This window comes from Pteropus vampyrus, unplaced genomic scaffold (genome assembly GCF_000151845.1).
Source record: "Pteropus vampyrus isolate Shadow unplaced genomic scaffold, Pvam_2.0 Scaffold12, whole genome shotgun sequence".
NCBI classification, from domain to species: Eukaryota; Metazoa; Chordata; class Mammalia; order Chiroptera; family Pteropodidae; genus Pteropus; species Pteropus vampyrus.
In genome coordinates, this window is record NW_011888793.1 from 666,139 (window position 1) to 685,439 (window position 19,301).

Consider the following 19,301-nt stretch of genomic DNA (forward strand, 5'->3'; position numbering starts at 1 on the left):
AGTGACTTCAGGCTAGAACCCACTAAAAAAAAGTGGCTGCTCAATTGCTTATCTCATCCCCACAATTCAAAGGACAGTAGCTCCTGGGGCCTGACCAGTTCTGGGAGTTACTCTACACACTGCCCTGGTGCTTCACCAGAAATTTTAATCACTCTGGTTGAATGAAGAGCATTCCCTCAAAACACAGTGTCCTTGGAGATTCAATATATCAAATATGAATTGTTCTCACTGAAGTTGTGGATCAGCAGATTGGATGCTGCGTGCAAGGACTGGAAGCAAGAAGGAAATCCTTCGCCTCCTGAACAAGTTGTCTTACCATCTCCTTAGGTCCTGTCAAGGAGAGTCCTATGAGCCATTTTCAACAAATTCCAACCCTTTCTCATGATAATCTTTTTCTTTACCCTTGAATTAGAAATAACAGAAGTCTGTTCTAATTATTTGCTGATCAAGATAGGGGAAAAGTTAATCAGAAATTAGTTTTTCTACAATCATCTGTCCAGCCCCCAACTTCCACTTCTGTGTTCCATTTTCCTCCAGCCGACGAACAGTCCACATCAAATTTTCTAATCTATGCAAGTGCTTCTCAAACTTTGCTGAGGAGGACTAACTTCGTTTTGCAGTTGGAGAACCATGGTCTTACAGATTAAGTGGCTTGTCCTCATTCCCACAGTAAGAAAGAGGCAGACACAAACTGAAACCCAGCTTCCTGACTTACAGCCAACTGTCTCCAGTCTTGAAATAAAACCGCTTATTTCTTCCTTTCCTTCCAGCAACTGCCCTATTTTTCTCCTCCTTTTTACTGTCACAATTCCCACACTTGTACTTAACTATCTATACCAAGTTTTCACACTGCCTGCTTTCTCCAGAAGCCCTGCAAGTTGGATCCTATGCCCACCAAGATGGAAAGTACTAGTCGAAAGGGCACTAAGTGACCAACATCAGCAGCATTAGATGCCATTGAGGGTTCATCTTTCCTAATAGACTATTAGCAGGGCCATGGCAAAGATTATATGTCTACTTTCTTTACCACTACGGCTTGCCCAGGGCCTGGCACCATCCAGGAGCTAGATGAATATTAGCTGACTAACAAGACTGCTAACCAGACTTTTCTTTCAGTACCTCTTCCTTTTGAAGGCTTTTGTGGTTCTCTTCTAATTGGATGAACGATGCTTGCCCCACCTACTCCTCCTGACATTAACTCTGGGCATTATCGCCAATTGATCAATACGTCCATTGCTGAAACACTGTAGGAGATGGAGAAAGAACCAGTCCAACATTGGGGTGACATGTTTTATCTGCAAAAAATATGAATACAAAGGAATAATGGAGTAACAAACAACTTTTTGCTCCTGCTGGGAATCTCTTGGGGACCTTACTCTTCTCCATATCACAATATCTTACCTGCTCTTCTGGCCCAGTTCTATCCAGACTCCTTTACAAAAGCTTTCATAGAACTGGGAGCTTACCATGTATCTTACTCAGCTTGGGTATCCTATATTATAATTTTAATGCTTCGTATGGAGTTAATCAGCCAAGTTACAAGCTTCAGGAAGGCCTGGCCCAATTAATGGCTCTTCGAAGCACTCAATAAGTATTTATGGAATGTATAAATAAATGAAGAGTGTATGATATATAACTTCAAGGTAATAATACTAGTTAAATTGCACTTCAATATTAACCTCTTATGCTAATTGGTGATCCACATAAATTTGTTTAGTAAATATAGTAATAATTGGAATTTTAACCTCTGGAATCCTGTATCGTATCATTGAATACTTTAATAGTTCAACATAATAGTGGTGCAATGGGCAAAGGTGATCAAAGGGTGCAAACTTATAATTATAAGGTAAATAGTTTCTGGAGATGTGATGTACAGCATGGTGATTATAGTTAACAATACTGTATTGTATATTTGAAAGTCGCTAAGGGAGAAATTGTAAAGTTTTCATCACAAGAAAAAAATTATAACTATATGAGGTAATAGATAGTAACTAAACTTGTGGTAATCATTTCACAATATATACACATTGAATCATTGTGTTATATACTTTAAACTAGTTTGTTATATATTAATTATATCTCAATAAACATGGAAAATATAGAATAATTTCAAAAATTAAAATTAAAAATATATATCACTGAAATATACCATTCCTGATAATTCAACATACTGTCTTTCTCCAGTTCCAAGGAGCATTTTGGTCCCACATTTTAATATCACTGAAACCGGGATATGTCTTATCAAAGAAATAGCCATTGCCAGGTGGAGTCATAATACTGTTGACATATTTGTGAAATGGTCATAACTGTTTGAATAGTCATCATTTCTCTGAGTCCAAAGCAATTTAGTACTATATGTATAAAATCCATAAGCCAAGAAATGCAATCAAAGACAGCAGAAATTGCTAGATGTGTCATATTAGGTGAAAGAAATTCCAAAGCAACAAGAGGCTGATATAACCAATCATGTATCATACAGGACTTTAGTTAAAGCATTGAACTTTAATTTGTCAGAAACTTCTTGCTGGCTATTAGTAGAGAAGTTACATAGCTTGTAGTGACATATTCACCTGAATAAGAAAACTATGCTTTTAGTCAAATAAGATAGTGGCAACATCAAACTTGCAGAATGAGTGTCAGTGGCTAGGAAGCAAATCCCAGAGACAAGACTAGAACACCTTTTTAAGAAATGCTGCACTATCAATGATGTTATATAAACACACACACACACACACACACACACACACACACACACACTGATGTGCTGTGTGAAAAGGATTCAGAGGAATTAGACTCAGTATACAGAATTTTTAGAAACATTTAATCAATTTATTTTACTTATATATTTCTCTACATATGCAATTACTGAAAAATCTATGTCTAAATCTAAAAGCACTGTTTCAGTGAGTACGAAACAAACATCCTATGTGATAATTGTTATGTCATAGTTTAATTGGCAACATTTCTCCTTTCTTGATGGTATTTACAATCAAAGATGTCTTAGATTTGAATAGAAATGATAACTTGAATGGGGGCTAAAATAGGTTGTAGGTCTGTGTATTTCCAGGCTTCTCTCAATGAAGAAATAGAGCTTGATGTTTTGTTTGTTTGTTTGTTTGTTTTTTGGTGAGTATTATGTTGTTGCTTAGGAATAAGGTAGAAAGAAACTGTAATTTCTTTATAATTAATTACACTTGCTTACAGAATCATCGTAATTTGAAGAGAAGGTAGCTTTTCACATCACCACCTACTTCTTAAGTCACAGATTACATTCTGAACTTGAAAACATTTAATTTGTCATTAAACATTTTTAACTCAAATTTATTACATTTTTCCAATGTAAAAATAACGTGTTAGTATTGATAATGTCCTATATTAAAAATTGGCTATCAGTCACATTTATTCCAACCAAAATATTTGGTAAATTTCTTTCTAAAATTTTTTTCTTATAAAATTTTTGATGTCATTTCTTCTAGTTTGCAAAATATGTCAGACCTAAGTAATGTGTGTGTATTCAATGCACAGCATCTAGTAAGTACAAAACAATATTAAGAATGACTAACAACATGCTTCATCTCACCACCTAGAGATTTCCTCTGAATATTTTTGGCCATTACAGTCGTATCTAGGACAAAAACAAGCAGCCTAACTTGCACACAGTGGATACTCACTACATCCCTGCTGAATGCATGAATGGTGAAAGAGAACTTGGAGAACAGCCCATATGTCTTGCTAATAGAATTAATTATACAGATCTCATGGTCTACAAGTCATTTGTCTTCTCAAATTTGCCTTATTCGTCTCACATAGCAGGACTTTGGCTAGGGACAACCAACTTTCTGCTATTTGGCCACAGAGAACTCTGGGAGGGTTGGTCACTGTCCTCGGTTCACTCTTCATTCATTTGTTCATTCATTCAACAAATATTTATTAAGTATCTGCTATGTATCTGGAATACAGAGGGGCAATAAATAAATGGCCCCATCCTCTAGCAGCATATTATCTAAAGAAGACAAAACAGATAAACATAAACACTAATATATATGTTATATATATACAAATTGTGATAAGTGTAGAACAGGTGGCTAGGAAAATAAATAAGCCGGATCATGGTTTGATTCAGGAGGCGTCAGAGAAAGCCTCTCTGATGGAATGACAAGTCAGAAGGGTATGGAGTAACAAAAAGGAAGGTTCTGAGTCTGTGGAAGTGGGTGTGGACTAAGAATAGTGAAGGAAGAAGTGATAGGGAAAAGACTGAGCTGCAGAGGTAGGTATATCGTGCAGGACCTCGTAAGCTAGAAAGAGGATTTTGAATTTTATACTATGTATGCTTGAAAACCAATACGTATTTTCGTAATTTAAATAGCATTTATTTTTAATAGGCAACATCCACGATTCAAAGCATACAAGATCCAAAGATTACTGAATAAAAACTCTCCCTCCCTCTGGCTTCCTAGCCACCCAGTTCTCCCCGGAGCTGCCTGTGTGTACCTCTCTGGAAATACTCCAGGCACAAAAAAAGAACCTCTTGGTCTACATTGTAAGATACTTTAAGCAGGGGCGCGAGGCCATCGGATTTGTGATTTAAGACCACCCGGACACTGAGAGGGGTCTGGCTCTCTGCATTTAGTTCAAGCTCACGCATTTCACAAACCCCACTTGGCCGCTCAGTCTGTTTCTACACAGGAGATCCCTGCCCCAGCCCCAGGGCTTGGTAAGTTGCATCTCTGCAGGGATCCCACGCTCGTTCCCACGATATGCTCCCGGCAACCACCCCGCGCGCCCTCAACTCGCCAGCGGTCTCCAGCCAGCACCTTCCAGCCTGGAACTCAGTATCTCGGCACCCAGCCCAGGTGTGCTTGCCTTTTCAAAAGAGACCCGGCCAGATCAAAGGCACGCCGGGGCGGGAAGGCAGTGGCTGGTCGCTGGCTCCTACTGAGGCGGGCCTGGGCGGGGACAAGGCTGGGGGCGGGGTCAGGCTTGGGGGCGGAACCGACTCCTTAGTCGGCTGCCGAGCTCTCCAGAGCTCCCGCCGCCGCGCTCCGGTCCGGGACCCCGCCACCCACCGGGCGGTGGGCACACCTCGGTCCCCGGCTCTGCAAAACTCCAAAGGTAAATCCGCCTAGGACTCCAGCAGTTTGAGTGCTAGAGACCAACGACAGGGGCGGGCGGCTGGATGGCGGCGGAGGGGAGCGTCGCGCGGCGAGTTTCCCAAGAAAGCTAAACTTGTCCCAAGTTTCCTGTGCATCAGCTTGCACCCGGCGAATTGGTGACGGGCTTTTCCCGTGCGAGTGGTCTTTGGGCGCAGGAGAGACGAGAGGTAATTGGATTAATCTGCTTGGGTGCAGCCCAGATTTCTGTCTTGGATTGCGCAGCGCTCTGGGCGCAGTTTTTACCCTAGAAAGGGCGGGTAAATGACACGCAGTTGTGTCCCGCGCAGCCGCTGGGTGCCCCCGGGTCGGAGCGCGAGTTGTCTGGCGTGCCGGGTTGTCTGGAGTCAAAGTTCCATGATTTCTTTCCTCTTTAGGCAAGACTAGCTGGGTGCTGTCCCTCGCGGGGCTGACACCCGAGATCCTGCTATGGACGGCGAGAGCGAAGTGGATTTTTCTAGCAACAGTTTAACCCCTTTGTGGCGGAGGCGGTCAACCCCTCAGCCCCAGCTGCTGGGCCGAAGCAAGCCGAGACCCCAGTCGTACCAGAGCCCTAGCGGGTTGCTCATCACGGATTTCCCTGTGGAGGACCGAGGGACGCTCCCCGCCGCGCAGACTCACGCCCAGGTGCCCACCGCCTTGGACAGCAGGACGGTCCAGAGGAGTCCCCTGCTTTTGTGCGCCCATCGGAGGGTCGTGGCCAATGGGAGAACGGTCTCCCCGGAGTACAAGGCTGTCTCGCCTCGGCTCCGACAGCCCCAGTCATCCCAGGCCCCTAAAGCGCCGTCGGGTGGCTCCCCGAAATCCCCAGCGAATGGAACCCTGACCTCGCCTGCTCAGCAGCCACAGGCGCTGCGCCCCCAGCGGACTTCTAATGCATCCGCCCCCTGCAGCCCGGAGCAGGGCCGGACTGGATTGACAGCCAGCCCCCTGCCTTCGCCCGCTGCAAATGGGCTTACCCCTAATACCGATTCCCTAGGCTCCCGTTTGCAATCTGGCCAGATAGCTAAGGATCTTGAGCGGGAACCGTCGAGACTCTCTCCTGCGCCTCAGAAAAGATCTTTGGAACAAAAACACACCCTCCAAAGGTTGTCCTCACAGGAGAACGAGCTCGTGGAGAATCCTTCAGTGGTTTTGAGCACTAACAGCCCCGCTGCCCTCAAAGTGGGGAAGCAGCAGATTATTCCGAAGAGCCTGGCCTCGGAAATTAAAATAAGTAAGAATAGCAATCAGAATGTGGAGCCACACAAGAGACTCCTCAAGGTGCGCAGCATGGTGGAGGGCCTCGGGGCGCCCCTGGGCCCCGCAGAGGACGAAAGTGAGACTGAGAACGACGTGGACAGCCCGGGGTCTCTGCGGAGAGGCTTGCGGTCCACGTCCTATCGCAGGGCGGTGGTCAGTGGCGTTGATTTTGACAGTCCTACCACCTCGAAGAAGAAGAACAGAATGTCCCAGCCGGTTTTGAAAGCAGTGATGGAAGACAAGGAGAAGTTTTCCAGTCTGGGAAGGATAAAGGTAAAAGGGAGCAGGAGTGTCGCATGTCACTGACTAAGCTAGATGTTCACTAAGTCCAAAGTGAAGGTGTTGGGAGTAGGGAGGAGGGGCGCAGAGGAAACCAGAGTTATTGTTTTAATTCTATTGTTTGATCAAACCTGTGCACATCCATCTCTTGGCCATTCTGTAGTTGGCAGGCATAGCCCAAGCTAATGCAGCTTTGTGGGAGGACATGAAACTCTTACCACTTCTAAGCTGAGGTGAAAATGTGGGGGACAAGTGAGGAAAAAAATACAGTAATTTAAATATTGCCCGCATGTGTCCTGAACAATTTTAATACAGATTGCTGAAAAGGGGGTGGAGAGCACATGTGGATTTGCACTCTTGGCTGTATGGTCAAGCTGTCTGGTGCTTGTTTAGAGGTGTGAGTCAGTGGTTGCTGATTCATCACAGCTGATACAGGAAAATACTAATTTCCTTTGAGCCTACTGATTATTTTAATTATTTACATTAATGAATTATTTTTGAGCAGTGATCACATACTAAATACCTCAGGTAAAATGTGAATTTTAAAATCGTGTGCCAGAATCACAAAAGACACAAAAAGCACAAATAGGTTGTCATCTTTGTTGTTACTTGTTTCTGTCAACAGGGCCTTTGGTTGTATTTTATTCCCATTTTGTGCCCATTTATTATTGAGTGCATTTAACAAGTCGGTAGCTCAAAAGGTCAGGTTCCAGTGAACTGTGTGGTATTTCTGCTCCCTGATAAAGGCCTAGGAGTTGTACTTGTTAAAATATTGCCAAATATGACATAAAGAAATAGGGAAAACTGGAGAAGGATATTTTGGAGTGTGCATGTGCTGCCTTCTCCAGAAACAAGACGGATCTCAGCAGTAGAGCAGAAATTCATTTTGGCAGTCACATCTTTTCTTGATTAATCTGAGAACTGGAACCAGTCTATGTAAATGTCACATATGTAATATTCAAGCAAGCATGTTTTATTATAGATCCTATGGCCTTAGAGAAATTACATAACATTCCCCCCCCCCCCAACTCTGCAAGTATAGCAAAGTTCAATTTAACAGTGATGGTGAATCATGAGTGAAATAGGCTGAACTGCTGGTCATCTGAGGATTCTTAAGCCTTTTTGACAGGGTGTGAGGGACATTATACATTTTATTTCACTGTTATAGTGAATTGTAGTAGTTGTATGAGTGAACCACTCCAGGGATCGTCTGCTGTATGCTTTGGGAAATCTAATGAATGCAACAACCAAAAAATATTTTTTCTTAAAATAGCTGTATTTTCTATTTGGCTCATTCATACGTAGTTTACTTTGCTTTTTTCTTTTCTTTCTTTCTTTATTTTTTTTTTCTCGCTTTTCTTGTTTCTTAGAAAAGAATGCTGAAAGGACAAGGACCATTTGATGGAGAAGGTAAGCATTTGCTTTTCCAGACTTTTATTGCTGTTTCAATGTGGAATATCAATTATAAGTTGAAATCCAACTGCAGTTACAAAAACACTTAAGATGAGAAAAATGTTCAGCTTCTTCCAAAATTATACAGCTCAAAGCTCTGCACTAAGCTAAATTTTTATCTAGTAATACCAGCAGTGAATAAAATTAATGGCTTTCTTTGTAAACTGATAACTTTTCAGCCAAAATCCTGGGATTTTTCATTCTTCTCTACTCTGGGTCCATTCTTACCTCCCCCTATCCCCTCAATGGAGAAAATAAGAGCAAGATCTAGCTCTTTAGTTAAAAATTCTGATAGCTTGGATTTTAGATCTTAAGTCACTTTTCCTTAGGTCATATTTCCTTTGGCTTAATACTCTTTTCCCAATTTTAGTATCTTTTCTGACTTCCTGTTTCCTTCTTAAGTTTCATTTTGGGTGAGATATAACTTTCTTGGCCAACAGAAACATATTCCTAAGAATTTGTAACCCATATGTAGTATTTTTGTAAAGGGTCTCAAAAACAAAAGCAACTTCAACCAGGTGTTCAATCCCTAATCAGATTAGCTGGCTTTGTGTAAATAGATGGGTCAAGTGTCAGCCAACTGGAGGAGCATGAAGGGAGCAGCAGCCCCAGCTGCAGCCCTTGTAGGACTGGTGGAACATGGTGGAGATGAGGGTAGTTCCTTTCTGTCACGCTTTGAAATGCTAAGGTTTTCCAACTTTAAAGAATAATGAAAATGAGTATGCCTTTCTATGAGTAAATCTAATAGAAAACCACCCAGAGTTATAAATGATACAACCTTGGTGCTTATAAATCATTTTTCAGTATAATTCTTATAAAATTCATTCCATGACTAGTTGAAGCATTTAAACATGACTAGTTTTCTCAAAAAGTATTCATTGCACCAATCTTAGAAAACTATTCTGTATGGAGAAGAAACCCGGATGCAGTGCTGTAGCTGATTCGGATGAATTATCTCTCTGATTTTATAATTGAGGAAACTGGAAGCTCTGAGAAATTTCATACCCTGCTGACATCACACAGACAGTACTGGACAGAGATCTGGTTTTTGGTCCAGTTTGCTTCCTCTTGCACCACTTTATGACCATGAAGTGATCAGAGCATCTACTTAATATCTGTTTAGAGACGTGTTTTGCATCTTCTGGAATTTGACATTGATTCTGGGATTTCCACTCTCAAAGGGTTAAAAATTCTGACCTTTTTTAAAGTCAGAGAACAGATCACTCGCAGAATAGATCACTCTTCATTAAAACTAGTTTTTTGTTGCTTCCTTTAATAAGGAGTTGTATCTGTGTAGCCTCTTGTCTCTTTTCTAATATGATGACCTAGAAATTCTTTTTCACATATATGTACATGAGAAATGCAGGATTCTTACGGTTAATGACTAACAAGAATGTACCTTAGGAAGCTATGCCATAGAATGGTGAGAACCTGTGAAGTTGGAGCCAAGGACCTGGCTCCTATCGTGCTGATCTACTTATCAGTTGAGTGATATTGAGCAAGCATTTTAACCTCACTGAGCCTCGATTTCATCATTTGTAAAATGAGGCTAATAATACTACCGCCAGCGTTGTTGTGGGAATGAATGAGGAATTACTTCAATAATGTATGCATATGTTTTGTGCCAATTACTGAGTACTTTAAAGGGCAATAGAAGCTGGGGAAACTCAGTCTTTACCCTCACAATCTGTTTTACATATGCAGAACAGTCAGAGAACAGTAAAATCTTGCAGAGACCCCATATTCCTTTATCTCACTGCCTATAGGACATGCAAAAATAGTTGATGAGAGAAGAGGCAGATGTTTGCTTGCTTCAATAGATGGGAAAGGCGTTTCAAACTCATTGTGTCCCAAACCAAACTCCTAACCTTTCCCACTTAAAGTTCAGTCTCTTCTGGTGTTCCCCTCTCCCATTTTCCAGTTGTGGGTCTTGCAGATCTAGGAAACACCCTTACCACCTCCCTTTCTGACCCCATATCCAGTCCACTACCAGTCCTTTCTAAGTCCCATATCCCAAGCTTCATTATCTTTCATTGACCACTTTAGTAGCATCCTCAGTCTCCTAAGTAGTCAATGTTTTACCCCTCCGGTCTAATCAAATCTTTCCTTTTAGTGGATTCCCATTGCAATCAGGATAAAATACTATCTTTACAGTGTGAAAGAAACTCATTCTTTTTGTACTCAGGATAAAATTCAGTTCTTTAACATTGCCCAAAAAACAGTGCTTGATTTGGACTGTCTGGCTCGTCTCCCCAAACTCAACTTGGCCTCATTGTCTTCTGGACACCCACTCTCGGACACATTGACCTGCCTTTTTTCTTCTGAGGGACGATATTCTCACTAGCCTCAGGGCTTCTGCATATGCTTTTTCCTTTAGCTTTGCGCCTCCTCAGCTTTCAGATCTTAGATTTCCTCATTGACACCTGTCTGACCCCCAGATGAGATCATACCTTGCCACAGTCTGTTCTCAGAGCACCTGTATATAAATCTTTCAGTGTGTAGGTGTGTATTTGTACAAGATCATTATGTCCTCAACCCTACAAGGACTTGCCTTCTCACTTGGAATGAAAACTAAAGCCCTTTCAATGGCATTGAGGCAAGGTCCTACATGAGCTGTCCTCTATTCATCCCCAGTCTCCACCTCCTAGACTGTTTCCCCTCTCTCACCTGATTCCAGCCATACAGGCCTCCTTGCTGATTTTCATACATAGACACCCCAAGTGGAGTCCTGCCTCAGGGCCTTTGTACTTGCTCTTCCCTCTGATAGGATATTCTTTCCCCAGTTGTACAGGTGTTTCCTTATTCACCTCTTTTAGATCTTTGCTTGAATGTCACCTCAGTGGGACCTTCTTAAACTACTTTATTTAATATCTACATATGTTCCTTGTAACATTTCCCTCCTTTTCCTGTGTAATTTTTTTTTCCATGACACTTATCGGCATCTGACATATAAATTACTTGTTTATTTATTGTCACACCTCATTCTACTATCAGCTCCATGAAGATTGAGAGTGTCTTTTTTGTTCATTGTTCTATCTCCAGTGCCCAGCATTTGTTGGAATCTAGTAGGCATTTTCTGAATATCAGTTAAATGAATAAACGAATGAATGACTTTGACTATTTTTTTCATTAAATTTTTAACTCATGAGGTGCAAGAAGTGTCTTTTATTTTCTATTTACTCCCAGCCCTTGGTGCATTTTCGATATACAATAAATGTTTGTTAAACAGATAAATGAATGGTGATGGGCCTTGAAGGAAAGGTAGGGTATGGATTTAACTTAACCTAAGGAACAGTGGTTTAAAACAGGTCTGACTATCCTTCATGGGTGGTAGACAGAGACATGGAAATTTTGCTTCAGTTGGCATTTCATGTATGGGCCCCTCCCCTTCCGCTATGGGTGAATTTGGGACAAAGCTATGTGAGTGAGAAAATCACTTTTTGGTAATTGGAATACTCTTCAGTGACAAAATCCATTTGTCTCTCTGTTTATTAAACTGGAGACCAAACATTGTATAAATATGGATGTTTGTTTAGAACAAAGAGCTTGATGGGGAGCAATTAGTGACATGTAGGATTTGTTTTCTTGCAGAAAATGCTGTCCTGTATCAAAACTACAAAGAAAAGGCCCTTGACATTGACTCTGATGAAGAGTCAGAGCCCAAAGAACAGAAGTCAGACGAAAAAATTGTGATTCATCATAAGCCGCTGAGATCCACGTGGAGCCAGCTCTCTGCAGTGAGTGTTTACCTTCTTTTCTATCTGCAGGGATGGAAAAACCAAGCTGTGGAAAGTATGCTGGGATGTTGCTTTAATTTTTTCCGCCAATGATCCTGTAACCCCTAAGGAGTAAGACTTTTCTTTCATTATGAATTGTTTCTTGAAACTCTGCAGGTACCAGTGAGAACATGAACTTTGACACTTCCGATTAGGAAAATTAGGTTTCTATAAAATAAAGTGCTTTGAGACTGATGTACAATGGATTCTAGAAATTCTTTTTTACAGTATATTCTCTTGTTTTCTTATGTAGTTTATATGTGGTAGTAACTTAATTTATCCTGAACTTTATCATAATTATGGCTATATATACATATATGTGTATGCTTGTATATGTCTCTATGCACAACGGGGAGTGTGTTACAGTTCTTGGAAATTCCTTTGATATAGACACATATTTTCTTGAAGCCGATTAACGAATGGCATTCTCTTCCATCTTTCTCTGTATATCTTTTGTGTGCAAGTATCTGACACTTATTTTTGTGTTGATGAGTAATTTCTTCTCTCTGCATCAAACATCTTTTGTTTTTAGCCATAATTTCTTTTCCTTCTGGCTAAACAAATGTTACAGTGTGATGCTTGGTTTATTTGCTGAGTTTGGGCACAGCATTTGTGGGCATCTCATGCATTACCAGGTAGAAAGGAATTCTCATGGCTGGCTTGAATGGTGGGAACATTGCATTAAGAAACAAGCCAGTACATCTCTGCGCATCCTTAGGCAATATGGGAGCAGACAGTGTTCCCTCTTAAGCTGAAATGAGCATTGTTTAGAGTCATGAATCTCATGTATTTAGGATCCCACCAGTATAAGAAAAGGACTTAAACTTAGAAACCTTGGATATGGGTGTATGTTGATGATGGAGATGACTTCTGGTTCAGGCTCTGCTTCCCCTCTTTTACCCTATATTGGAATTCAGAATTCTAGACACGAAGCCCTTTCTCCTTATCTCCCTCATACTCTCTAATTTTGTTCTAAGGAGGATCTATTCATTTCCAGTGCCTTTAAGGTAGGCACCCTTAGTATTATGCCAAGGATTACAATGCCTACAGGGACAGGACAGGTAGTGAGACCAAGTGCTGCTGGTCAGTGTGGGTTACGGGAGGTGCTGGGGGCTGTGGTGAACAGACCTTATCCAAATTGAATAGCTTGCCACTTAGCTCAAACCAGCCCAGTGTTGCCAGATCTTCTTATATTTAGAAAAAGGAATACAGAAATAAAGATGTTTATGAGGATTATCTTAATTCAATTTTTTAAAAAAATGTGTGAGTCCAATAAAATATTATGAGCCAAGACTTAGCCCCTATATTGACAGTTTGCAACTTCTGTGGTTTTTTTGTGATTTTTGCATGTGGTGAGGTGCTGACACCTATCCACAGAATTGGCATATTGGTAGCTGTGTACCCTAATCCAATGATCTCATGATATGTATATACCAAAGTAGATACTTGGAAAAACTCGTGACAAGGCCCATAGAGGCCATGCTGGCTCTAAATGACTATCATTCCATTGTTGGTATGGACCATTTGGTAGCAGATCCTTAAGAGGTAAGCTGTGGATTTTTTGAGTTCTCTCTCTTTGGCAGCAGCCACATTTGTTAGCACTGGCCTAAATCCTGCTGTTTTTCTCTGAACGCTAAACTGAGATGTGGCACTTATACTCTGGTCCAACTAAGCTTCAGTACTAAAAACGAAGCTGCCATATTTACACCTCCTGGAGTTTGGTTCTCATTTAGATTAACAATTCCACATTAAAATAACACTACGCATCCTTTGGAACCACTTCAAATATGGGCATGCATTTTATTTGGCAAAAGATAAATGGACTGATGTGCCTTTTGTTAACAAGATTGTTATCAAAAGGTTCTCTGGTGATAAAATGTAAAACTACGAAGTGGGTTCTAACTTTAGTGTGTGTTTTCTTGGATTTGAGCAGTTCCCAGGAGGCTTGTGTATGTTTATCGTGTTGGTTGGCAAGTACATTTAATGGAAGCAGCGCGATTGAGCTTTGCCACTTCTCAATGCTTAGGCACCAGCTTGCATTTTCTTTGTGCCTTTCGTGTGTCTTTTTCACATTTAAAACATTTTACTTTAATTTTTTTATTATAAAGTACTTCAAACACACAAAAAAATTAAAAAATATGTATGTGTACTAGATTTCCAAGTACCTGCCACCCAAACTGCACAAATTAAGTTAACATTTAAACATCCTTCAGGCATCTCCTTTTTAGGCAGACCCACTTATCCACCCTCCTCTTCAGGCCTTTTCCCCTTTCTGCCTCCCCAGGAGTAATCGCTCTCCTGAAATTCTGTCCTTTCCGTTCCACATGGGTTTTCTATTCACCAAAAGGATGCAAGGAACTCTGGCTTTTAGGAAAGTAGATATTTTAACAGAAAAAGCAGCCATTCCTTTTTTAGAAGTCTGGCAGTTTGTATGTCCCCATTGCAGCTGAGACCCTAAAGAGAGAAGGCTTCATGAATTATAGATAGTGTCAAGATGTTTTCCGTAAGGGATAGGCACCTCCAGGTCTCTGTCTGACCTCCTGCTCTGGTCCCTCTGTGTAAAGGGGCTGCAGTGTTTGGGGCAGGTTTTGGAAAAATGCTTTTTATATATTTTTTGCATCATCTTTCTACACTTAACTTTTAATATACCAAATTAATATACACCATCTAATCATACATATTTTACTTTAACACTAAACTCTCCCGAATAAGGCCTTAACTCCAGGGGGTTTTCTGGCAAAAGGTTAAGTCTCAAGTTGGCATCTACCTTGACTTTCTACCTTGACTTTCTACCTTGTGTGAATATTAGCTGCTGTTGGTTGTTGTATTTTCTAAAATTTTTTTATCTTTGTTGCAAACACATGCCTGCCTCTTGGGATGATGCAACTTTTCTTATCAATTGACCATGAAAGCATTCGGCATGCAAAAGGTTCTTTACAAGTGCAGCAATTGGCAGTCATTTATGGTTGTTCTGTAATGTCTTGAAGCCTTCAGTCTGTAATGTCATTTCTCTTAGTGTGTTTGCTTATGATATGCCTCCTTTGGTTTCATTGGACAACCACACAGGTGACAGGTGGTTCTCCATTTATAGTTTTGGGGACAGGTTTTACTGTAGTGTTGTGGTCATCTAGGAATAAGGGAGAATTAGAACTGTTTAAAAGAGGGATTTAATAGGGCTTCGATAGAATAATGAAAGTTTAGGCTGCCACAGACTTCTCTAGTCAGATTAAAGTGAATTAATTGTGGATGTATTTAGTAGTGGCGGCTCTGCCAGCAGGTTCTCTGTGTAGAGGTGAGGTGTTCTCTTGTAGTCAGGAACACGACCTGGGCTCCTTCATAAGATGCTGACAGGCTTACTCTTTGTTCACTTGATTGTCAGAGTAGATCAATCTATTCTTAATTAGAAATACAGGATTTCTTTATTCCAGAGAGTATAACTTTGTGCTACTCTTTAGGCCTTGAAAAACACTAATATATGAGAAATAATTTGGATGATCATGGTCCCCAGTTTAGAGTTGGTCATAAGTGGAAGAGATTTGAGGTTTTGAACTTGAAAAGTCTTTTTCTTTTCTGATCTTTAGAGATCTGTGCCCAGAGACAAGAAATCTGCCACACAGGTGAATCGCCCAGTGATTCACCTGATGGCAGTGTGAGTACTAAGCCAAGAGTTCTTAGATCTCTGAGTAAAGCTTGTGGGCTTGAAGGAAAATATTGGTTGTATTATTAGTCTGAGCTAGAACACTAAGGACTTATTACAGTTAGTGAGTGCCAGGTGTGTAGCAGCTGAGTCCTGAATGCAAAGTGAGCTTCAGGTTGTCCTTTAATGGGATCCCAGAGTATTTAAATACTACAGAAAATAAAAGATCTTCATCACAAACTATATAAGTACTAAAAAAATGACTGCTGTGAACCAGTGTTTGTTTTGCTAAGTTCAGTGACAGCACCAGAGCCACACTCACCAGCCGTACCCTGACCCCATTTATTTGGCATGGGGTGTGTTTGTGTAGTTTCCATCACCTTGACATGCCAGGTGCTTTTGAAAAAGAGCGTTCAGGCTGTAGAGAGAAAAACAAGCATGCGGGCAAGCTTTCCACTGAATTCAACACCTAATATAGTCATCTCTACTGTACTCTTCATTCGTACTTGCTGACATGTGGCTTTATTAGTAATCTTAAATCATTTTGAATATTTCCTCAGTTTGCTCAAAAATTTTAAACTCTTTAGGAACTGGTTTTTATATTTTCGTCACAGCGTGTCTTCAGCTGTGCTTAGTGTGGCGAATGGTGTGATGGGAGATGCCGAGTCAGGACTACTGTCCTGAGCACAGGCTCAGCTCTTAGGCACACAGAGCTTGCCTCTGGATGACTTTCTGGAACTGCCAAATGAGAAAGGGCAACTTGAAAACTGGCTGTTTTATTATAAATATAATTTCGTTCAGTCGAAAATATAATAGATGCTGGAGTCTTAGCAGTTTGACTGATGAGACTTATTCTTTTAGAATTTACAGTGTTTATTGTGAAAGACACTATTTTCTACTGAAAATCAGAGCTCAACAGATGTAGTAAACCTGTGTATCATTCTGTTTGCAGAAATGCTTAAAGCATTTAGAGATCATAGAAAATTTCATCTTTTTACCTTAAATTTTCCTACTTGTCTGAAATAATTTTTAGTTGTTCGGTAACTTGCTGCTTCAGATCATATCTTCAGACATATAATTTTCCATTTGTTTTTATATCATAGTGGCCTCATAAACTTTTTTTTTTTTACCTTAGATGGTGATTAAAGCCCCATTAAATGCCTCTCATAAACAGTTCTAATTCTCCCTTATTCCTAGATGACCGCAACACTACAGTTAAACCTGTCCCCAATGCTGTAAATATTTATCTTCTGTGTTTGAAAAATACAGAAACATTCTTGTTTTTCTGTGTCTGGCTTCCTTTTATGGTAAACAGGCAGGGCTTTAGGCAGGTACTCATCGACACTTTTAAGTTAAACAGTAGATCTCCTGAAATACTTGTGTCATTATAAACAAAAATAGAGGTCCATGTGCCTAACCCTGAGACCTCAAGCAGAGAGCCTATTCCAACTACCAAGGGCTGGAGCTGAAGGCCTGCTTAGCCTGACCCAGTGACGGGGCTCTGTATGCTTTTGCTATTTTAGTCCAATTCGATTATAATGTTCTTTTAACATCCTTGAAGATTAATTTAGACTTATTTGAGCAACATATAACATGTTCTCCATGTAGAAAGGAGTTTAAACATTTCAGATAAGACTAAAGTCTTTTTTGATACCATACCTGCAATCCCAATCTCTTTCTCCATCTCTATGGGAAATGCTGTTCTCAATTTGGTAACACCCTTCTCAAAATCCATGTGTATACATTTAAGGGGAAGAGAAAGATTATGTGCGTTTACATAAATATGCTGTAGAGATTTTATAACGTGCTTTTTTCCTGAATGAAGTGTCTTACAAATCATTTCATGTCTGTACATGATGGTCTTCAGTGTTCTAACTGCTGTATTATTCTATAGGATGGATATGTCTTCTGCCAACTTTCCTTCTGGGGTTTTACATGCTTTGAAAATCTAATAAAAGCCGTCATGGACCTTCTCTTTAGAAAAAAATGCACATATAAGTATATGTGTATTTATTTATAATTTTTGTTTTTTCTTTTCACTTTGAAGGCATTTTTTTCCTTGACTCTCTCCAAATACTGTAGCTCACTGTATCTGTTTGTGCATGTAGTGAGCACAGTTTCCTTGTTGTTCATGTCACCTTTAGGACTTTTTCTTAGGAGTGTTGGAACTTGAGCTATATACAACCTCTTCTCAAAAATATATATAGGTTGAGAAAAAATCTACTCTGGTTGGATCTGAATAATTAAAGGCAGTTGAGTGATAGATGTGCCAGTATTTGTTATTGATTCTCCTGAGAGAACAAGGGGATGCTAAAGTGTAGGGGGTGGGAAGCGGGGCGCAGTGAGGGGTGCCCAGGCCCTACAGGGAGGCAGAGAGCAGAAGAGGCAGGAGCTTCAAGAAAGTGGGCGGAGATGAGCTCAGGGATAGTGAATTTTGGTTGGCATACTTACAAAAGGGGACATTTTAACCAGAAACCTGGACATGGGACCTAGACAAAGAGGGTCTTATTTCATATAGTGTTTGTGGAGGGCTTGTTCTGTACCAGGCCTTTTTCTAGACACTGGAGATGGCACGACAGCAGACTCCGCCTTGCTTTCGTGTCCTTGCAGACACCCGGAATGGCGAGACAGACGTCAAATAATCCCTTTAATAAATGCAGAATTACAGCTGTGTTAACGCCGAGAAGGACGTGTTTGTGCTGCTTGGAGATCCTCTGGGGGTGGCCACCTGTCTAGGCAAAGTGCTATCAGTTGAGGGAAGGTGGCAAAGGAGGTGATGAGAACTGCCATCTGAGGAGTGCCCAGACAGGGGTGTGGGCAAAGTTGGGGTGAGGATTGTGGGGGCAGGATGGCGGAGTCCCGGGCAGATTAAACGTCATATATGTAGACGCTTCGGGGGTGATAGTGGGTAAGAGGAGTGAAAATAGTAGGTGCAGCTGGAGCTCCTTGACCCACTTTGTGGGCTCCTCCTCAGTCCTCTGATCTCTGAGTGCTGGAGGATCCGGCTCTGTCCTTGGGCCTCCTCTCTTATCTGCACTAAGCTGGCGAGCTCATCCAATCCGTGGCTTTAAGTACATCACATGCTTTGATGACTTACATTTCTATTCCTAGATGGAACCTTTCCTTGAATTTCAGACAAGGATATTCAAATTCTTTTCTGATACCTAATCAGCATCTCAAAGTGAAACTTTCCTGAAGTGTAAATCTGATCACTCCCTTCTCTCTTGCCCAAACCTGCTTCTCCCGTAATATCCCTCCCCTCCGTTTTTTTCTCTCAGCAAATAACAACTCCATTTTTCCAGTTGCAGAGGTCAGAACTTCGGAGCCGCTCCTCACTCTTCTTTCTCCTATAACCTGCTTCCAGCTTGGTGCAAAGCCTGTTGCCCTTACTTTCTGAACAAGGCTACCCCGCTGCCGCCTTCCTGTCCATGTCCAGCGTAGAAGTGCATCACTCCCATTGCTTCCCAGCTCAGCTCCCTGCATCTACCTGTGTCCTTCTTAGCCACTTCTCCATATGGCAGCTATATAATTATATTGTTGACTTGTGAACCTGCTAAAATATACTGAGATACCGTTTCTTAGTTCTGAACCCTCCAGTGATTTCCCCTCCACTTAAAGGCCAAGCCTTACGGTGGCCAGTGAGTCTGTGTGATCCGGCTCCTAGTTACCTTTCTGGACTCATCTCCTGCTGCTCTGTCTTGCTCTTTGCTCAGTGATACTGATGTCCTTCAGATACAAGGTATACTCTGCCTCAGGGCCTTTGCA

The 19,301-nt window shown here is 41.2% G+C and overlaps 1 protein-coding gene across 2 annotated transcripts in view; it reads left to right on the forward strand.

Annotated features, from left to right (window-relative positions):
- Positions 1-4,968: 4,968 nt before the first annotated feature.
- Positions 4,969-19,301, forward strand: part of ARHGEF26 (Rho guanine nucleotide exchange factor 26) — a 133,289-nt gene continuing 118,956 nt past the window's right edge. Inside the window, exons 1-4 of one of the 2 annotated variants that reach the window (XM_011379226.2) lie at positions 4,969-5,112; positions 5,528-6,665; positions 8,042-8,081; positions 11,715-11,860. In XM_011379226.2, the coding sequence (XP_011377528.1) occupies positions 5,580-6,665; positions 8,042-8,081; positions 11,715-11,860 (1,272 nt within the window). In that variant the 5' untranslated portion in view covers positions 4,969-5,112; positions 5,528-5,579. Of the gene's footprint in view, positions 5,321-5,527; positions 6,666-8,041; positions 8,082-11,714; positions 11,861-19,301 lie in introns of both variants that reach the window. The other variant, XM_011379218.2, reaches the window with a different exon arrangement.